This window comes from Elaeis guineensis, chromosome 2, assembly GCF_000442705.2.
Source record: "Elaeis guineensis isolate ETL-2024a chromosome 2, EG11, whole genome shotgun sequence".
NCBI lineage: Eukaryota > Viridiplantae > Streptophyta > Magnoliopsida > Arecales > Arecaceae > Elaeis > Elaeis guineensis.
The window spans coordinates 124,355,464-124,362,853 of record NC_025994.2 but is presented as its reverse complement, the minus strand read 5'-3'; the positions used below and the strand labels follow the sequence as shown (position 1 = coordinate 124,362,853).

Genomic DNA, 7,390 nt, shown 5'->3' with positions numbered 1-7,390 from the left:
CAGATCCTGATTACAAAAACAAACGCGGGTCTAATAATTTACAAAGAGGCTCTGGAAACAACATGTCACCCTCTTTTGACCCATCTCACATTCTCATCCTTCGTACTGCTCCGTCTCAACCCCCACTTGACCAGAATCTCTACGCAACTCCCCTCCTCCCTTCGCTGCCTAACGCGTATACACGAACACGGAACCTGTTCCGGTGCTCCCTCGATCCCCTTGTCCTAACGTACCCCACACGCTACACGTCATCACCTGACGTCACTCCTCTTATCAACCAGTTGTCTCAGCCGCAGGGCACTAGTTTTCTAATACTATTCCCTCCAACCCCGTAAACGCAAACGCGTGGCCCGCGGTTTACTGGAACTCGCCAGTCGGCGGCCCCGCCCGCTTCCTTCTTCGCGACGCGCCACCAAACCGCGTTCACACGGCGTCGCTCCCCCAACGTATATATTATATATTACCGTCACCGTTCACATTATCCTATCGCACCCGCCCCCCTTTGATTAGCTGCTCTTTCTTCCTTTCGCCATCCAAGTTTTCCAATTCCTTTTGCAACGCCACCAAACGCACGCGTCGATCGATTTATGAAATCCCCTCCCACCCCGACCTCCACCAACCCCCTCTTCTTCCCCCCAGTTGAAGACGACTTCTCCTTTTACCTCTCCGCCTTCCAAGACGCCCCAGCTTCTTTCCCCCCTTCTTCGTCCCCCTCGGCCGACATGGCGAAGGAGCGGAGGCGACGAGACGGCGGAGATGAAGGTGGAGGCGACGACGCCGGAGGTGGTGGGGAGGAGGATGAAGAGAAGAAGAAGAAAAAGAAGAAGAAGAAGCGGACGATTGCGAGGCTATTGACGTCGATCGCCGTCCTCGATGCCCAGGAAGAGTCCGACCGGCGGGCCTCCGACGAGGCCGCCCGCCGGGACCTCTCCCTCCTCCAGGCCAACCACCGCCGCAAGTCCCAGGCCATGCTCGAGTACTACTCCCGCCTCCAGGACCACTTCTCGGATCTCGACGACTCCGAATCCCTCCGCTCGGAGAATTCCCGCCTCGCCGCCTCCGCCACCGCGGCCGCTTCCGTCGCTAGCTGCTCCTCCGCTTCCGCCGCCGACGCAGGCGGCGGCGGGGGAGTCCAGCACCACCACCGGCGGCTCTGGGTGAAGGACCGGTCCCGGGACTGGTGGGACCAGTGCAACCGCCCGGACTACCCAGAGGCGGAGTTCCGGCAGGCGTTCCGGATGGGGCGCGCGACGTTCGACATGATCTGCGAGGAGCTGAGCTCGGTGGTGGCGAAGGAGGACACGATGCTCCGGGCGGCGATCCCGGTCCAGCAGCGGGTGGCGGTGTGCATCTGGCGGCTGGCCACCGGCGAGCCGCTGCGCCTGGTGTCGAAGCGCTTCGGCCTCGGCATCTCCACCTGCCACAAGCTCGTGCTCGAGGTGTGCTCTGCCATCAAGACCGTCCTGATGCCCCGCTTCCTCCAGTGGCCCGACGACGCCGCCACCGCCGCCATCAAGGCCCGTTTCGAGGCCCTCTCCGGGATCCCCAACGTGGTGGGCTCCATGTACACCACCCACATCCCCATCATCGCCCCCAAGATCAGCGTCGCCGCCTACTTCAACCGCCGCCACACCGAGCGCAACCAGAAGACCTCCTACTCCATCACCGTCCAGGGCGTCGTCAACCCCGACGGCGTCTTCACCGACGTCTGCATAGGCTGGCCCGGTTCCATGCCCGACGACCAGGTGCTCGAGCAGTCGGCGCTCTACAAGCGCGCCTCCGCCGGCCTCCTCAAGAACTCCTGGGTAGTCGGCGGCACCGGCTACCCTCTCATGGACTGGGTCCTCGTCCCCTACACCCACCAGAACCTCACCTGGACGCAGCACGCCTTCAACGAGAAGATCGGCGAGGTGCAGCGTGTTGCGAGGGAGGCGTTTGCGAGGCTCAAGGGGCGGTGGAGCTGCCTGCAGCGGCGCACGGAGGTCAAATTGCAGGACTTGCCGGTCGTTCTCGGGGCCTGCTGCGTGCTCCACAACATTTGCGAAATTAGGAACGAGGAGATGGATCCGGCGCAGAGGTTTGAGCTGGTGGATGATGAGATGGTGCCGGAGAACGGCATCCGCTCGGCGAGTTCGATGCAGGCTAGAGACAACATTGCCCACAATTTGTTGCATCATGGCCTCGCCGGAACGGCATTCTTCTGATTTCTGGAATTTTTTTTTTTTTTTTGTCGCTGAACAGTGCAGAATTTTAGCTTAATTTGAATTGGTTGTGGGTCCGCCATCGAAAGGAATTTAATTGATTGCCCATCACTGACTGATAGATAGGTCTCTAGATTTTGTTTGGTTAGAAGAAATTAAGATTGGTCAGAGAGGTGGAGAAAGTTGATTGACATTGTATTGGGGGTTTTCTTACATGAAAATGCTGAAGAAATTTGTGTCATAATTATTCTTTTTGAATCAAGATTTCAATGATCATTGTTAACTTAAGTTGCTATGGAATCCTGTGGTTCTTGGATCCCTGCATTTCAGTTGGTATCTTGTGGCCACCGGATACGGGAACCAGGACAGGAACCTTGTCAGAGTGCAGGAGCTCTATCATATGCTTGGTGCCACTAAAAAGGTGAGCAAGCTGTGACTTTAATATCAAGGTAGACCCCTCGGTTTACTTTCTCCAGTCATACATGTTATGCATTTGAAAACTATTGAATGGTTTTTGAGCTTGTATATATGTCTAAGAACAAAACATAACATTTTTCCATGTCATTTCTATGCATAACTAGCTTTTCCATGCCTTGGGCATTGTAGATCTTGATGTTCTTTGATTCCCATCTGGAATAAATATAGGACAAACAAGAATTTGCTTGTACATGGACATTTTGCTATCAGAAGAATTGTCTGTAGTTTTAAAATGCTAAATAATGCAGGTTGCCAACCATCAGAGTCCAAGTCCAACTTGGTAGACTAGGTTGAAATTTCCATGTAGTAAAGTGCTGAAGGACGATGAAGACCAAGTTTGATGGTAAAAGCATAAAGACATTAGTGGCTGACCAGTATTGTTTTTGTTTCCCAGGGGTTGGTGGCTGAAGTGTTGTTGGGGACGGGTACATGGTCTGGAAAGCTTAAAAGAATATCAATGATGTGAAGGCAATATTTTTCATGAATTTTATCAAATTATTTGTTTGGCACCTTCTTATGTGTATATCACAATAGTTTTCAATGAGTTTTTAGAAAGCATTAAAGACTACTTAATTTGTGAACCTTGGATACAGTACGTATATAAGGAATGAGGATTTCTGATGATTTAGAAAAGAAGAATTACCATATGCTGAATCATTGTGATGTTTCTAGATGGGCAGGAGTACCAAATGATTCCACATAGCATAGGGGCTGACACCTGGTAGCTCCCAGCCATGTTTGTCAAATAGAAGGTTCTCAGCTAATTTAATATAGGAAAGGTTTAAAAGAAACCATTCATGTAGGTGAACATTATTGTGGACCTGATACCATCTTCCTCTTTTGATCTAGAAAACATCAGCTTTTGTATTTGCAATTTGTATTAAAACATGGCTGCTTTTGAGCAGCAAAGGTGGTACAAGCAATTTAGGTTTCCTCTTTTGTTGTATATTATTATAACTAAACTGCCTTACCTCTTGGCTGTCCAATGAGCAACAGGAGGTCCACCCTAACAAAGTCAATTCCTTCTAGAACTCCATGAAAGTATATGATAATATATGACGATTTTTCTGATATTCTTTGGTTTCATTTGTCTCGTTCAAAAAGAGACGTTACCTGGACGCTCCGTTTTTAAAGATTCTAGTTAAGTGTCTTTCGACGATTTCTGAACATCTGGATACTACAAGAGAGGACATAAAACAGCTAGAGATCGGACTTCCAAGTGTCCTACTAACGTCAAACTAAAAGTGCTGACGCTGGGTACTTATGATGGAGCGTTACATTAGAACACTCTTAATTTCAAGTGTTGAACACTTTAACTGAACTGTCGTTTTATTTTAGTATGAAGTTATCATGGTTCTATGGATATTTCAAGCAATGTGTCATTTTATTCTTAATAAAAAAAAGTTGTCATGATTAATTATCAATTTAAGTAACTTAATATATTTTACATTGTCTTCAAGAAACCCAATGTAAACAATTTGCAAACCCATCCATGATCTGTCATTTTATTTGTTAAGCGTCATACATGATATATCCATCTACTGTTCTTTTCAGATACTCTTTTCTGGATAAGCATTTAAACGTCATATATATGTATGCATGTATGTATCTATTCACACATATATGTTGTGTTCTTGTTTTAAATTTTGGAGGCAGTGTTTGAAACTTGCGGATGCTTACCTATTCGGTAATGCAAATAGCAAGGAACCTCGGACTAGTGTTTCTATTTCAGGATATTCCACGGATATTTCAATTTTATTTATTTAAGACTCTCAGGTTGCGTTTCCATGGATGCCAATTGCCATCATAGTCTATCCATGAAAATCAAAAAATCATCACGTAATCTTTGAGAAATTGCAAGATAAACTGAATGCAAGAGTTGCAAGTGTTCGGAATATTTGTTTCTATTTACTTTGATATTCTTATGCATCACGAGGATATACCAGATCACATGGCCGAACTCTTATGAGTATCTTTAGCTGCTTTCTTCACAAAGAGAACTGCTTTCCCCTCCCAATCTCTCATTTGTCTTTAATTATTAATAAGGGATATAATAAACATCAATGCAGGCAATTTTATTAGGAGTAACCGGAGCTATATGAGAAAAACAGAATAATGAACGGCCGGATCATTTTTTTTGCTACTGAGGGCAATTCCTATTAATCTAGTATAACTACGTCAAAAAAAAATCTGAAAGCAAAATATTTTTGAAAGTTCTACGAGTAGATTCAGAGTTAATCCACAACACCTCATCGTGGTGCTCCGTAATAAAAAAAATCATCCAACCTGCAACACTGTTTGTCTCTGATAGACATGCCTTGCGAAGAAAATCTCTTTCTCGCCAAATATTCTCTGATAAGAGGTCTATTACTGTCAAAATCCAGTCCGACCAAAACCACCAAAAGGTGCTTTTAGATCCACGATAGTGGAATATGATCTATCTTAGAGTCGTGGATTATATACAAAACGAATAAAAAATAACTCATCGGATTGGCTCTGACCGAACCTTTCGATACCTAAATCATATCAGACTTTGAAAAAATAATAATAAAGATAATATAATAAAAGATTATAGTATAAAATATTATCATGTTTTGGTCAGCTTCCTTTGGCCTTCTCGGATTGGCCTTAAAATCAATCTTTAGGAGCTTTGCCTTTGGAAGCTCGGCTTATTGGAGCTCGGCCTTCTTGACTTTTTGATGAGCTCGGTCTTTTCAATATTCTAAAGTTTATTATTTGATAAGCTCGACCTTCTCGATTTTCTGAGGTTAGTTTTTTGATGAGCTCGATTTTTTCGATTTTCTCAAACTTTTGAGATCAATTTTTTGATGAGTTCAGTTTTTTCGACCTTCTCTGCCTTCTAAGATCGATTTTCTGATGGGCTTGGCCTTCTCGGCCTTTTGAGATCGATTTTCTGATGAGGTCAATCTTCTCAGTCTTCTGAGGTCGTTTTCTGATGAGCTCGATTTTCTCGGCCTTCTTGGCCTTCTAAGGTCAGTTTTTTGATGAGCTCGATTTTTTTGACCTTCTGAGATCAATTTTCTGATGAGCTGTAGACTTGCAAGAAGGAAAAAAAAAGAGTATGATGGATGAGGGCTTATCAGCTTCTCACCATGAGAGCTTTGAGTTGTGAGAGTCTCTCTTCTCAAAGCTTTCCCTTTTTGGGTCCCCCGGCCATGTTTATATAGATATGGAGTAAGAAATTGTTATAGTTGAAGAAACCAAGGGATGAGACATAACTCCCTCATTATGAGCCATCACTCTTTTATTTATTTATATTTAAATTTATCATAATCATCCTTCCATTTCTAGATTCCTTTTAATTACAAAACTGTAACTATCCGAAATTTAAATCTTTATAGAATTGCTATCCACATGTTAATCAATGATAGAGAGGTGATTTATATGCAATATCATATGCCCTCTACTTTCGAGTCTGAGCCATTTTTTTTGGTTCAGACAAAGAAAGTAATCGGATTGCAATTGATCCTGTTCATGATTAAAAAATTAAACATTATTAGAAAAAAATTTAACGGTGCTTGTACCTTATTTATTTTACTATGTTGCATTTGAGGTTGGGTTGGAGTCCCCCCTAGTTATCAATCGAATAGGTCTATTACCACAGAACTCCAGTGAGGTACTCAGTTTGATGCCGAGTAAGTTACCTTGTCTGTAGTAGAGGAAGAACCTGCAAAATTAAGTCTTCTTATCAAAAGTTATTCGTTGGAGAATTCTCTGATACTTAAGTCAGTTAGAGTTAAAGGAACAGTAGAAAACCATAGGAGCGTTCACTTAATTAGTTAGAAAAAAGCTTATCTTGGTCCTCTCTTACCTTCCTTTATATAAGGGTGGAGTTTGCCGTTGCTCTGTAACTTCCATCTCTTGAAGTACAAAAACATGAGAGTTACTGAATTCCATGTGGGTTTAGTAGGTAATTACTCTGGTCCATGATTTTGTAGTTATGATCAATTAATGTTCATGTTAAGCACTATAATTATTTTCTAATCCCTAATTTTTTGGGGCTATACGTTACTATTTTTTTGCAAACACTCATAAATACTCGGCTAATATCCGAGTAACATAGTCGGTCGGCTACCAAGTTAATGACCTGGATATCCTTGGTAAGGTATTGAGTAGATTACTGAATAAGATTGTTGGGTTTCTATTGAAGTTGGGTGTTTGAGTATATATCCAACAAGGTCCATATTTTGATCTTCAGCTTGAGTGATCACATGATTTTGTCTGAATACAACTTTTCGCTAAATCTTCTCATTGATTCGAGGGTCAGCATTTTAGAAATTTCAGACGAAGCTGAGGTGTCTCTAATAGATCATTTTCATCGATTTGGAGGTCCCAAATTGGGTTGAAGTATCCGCTTGTAGTTGGTTGGTTAGAGCCAGAGCTGGAGCTCGCACCCTTCATTAGGTCGGTTCTCATTCGACCAAATCAAATCATCCAAAACTGGAGCTCATATCTTTCATTAGGTCGGTACTCAGCCAACTAAGTCAAATTATCTTGAGCTGAAGCTCATACTTGTCATTAGATCGATTCTCATCATTTGACTAAGTTGAATCATCTTGAGCTAGAGCTCGTACCTGTCGTTAGATCGGTTCTCATCTGACCAACTCGAATCATCTCGAGCTAGAGCTCGTACTTCTCGTTAGGTCGGTTCTCATCCGACCAAATCAAATCATTTTGTGCTAGAACTCATA

The 7,390-nt window shown here is 43.8% G+C and overlaps 1 protein-coding gene across 1 annotated transcript; it reads left to right on the top strand.

Moving 5' to 3' along the window:
- The first annotated feature begins 473 nt into the window (after nt 1-473).
- LOC105057231 (protein ALP1-like) lies at nt 474-2,489 on the top strand. Its single transcript, XM_010939795.4, has one exon. It carries the CDS (start codon nt 588-590, stop codon nt 2,202-2,204), a length of 1,617 nt encoding a protein of 538 aa, XP_010938097.2. The 5' UTR covers nt 474-587; the 3' UTR covers nt 2,205-2,489.
- The last annotated feature ends 4,901 nt before the right edge of the window (nt 2,490-7,390 follow it).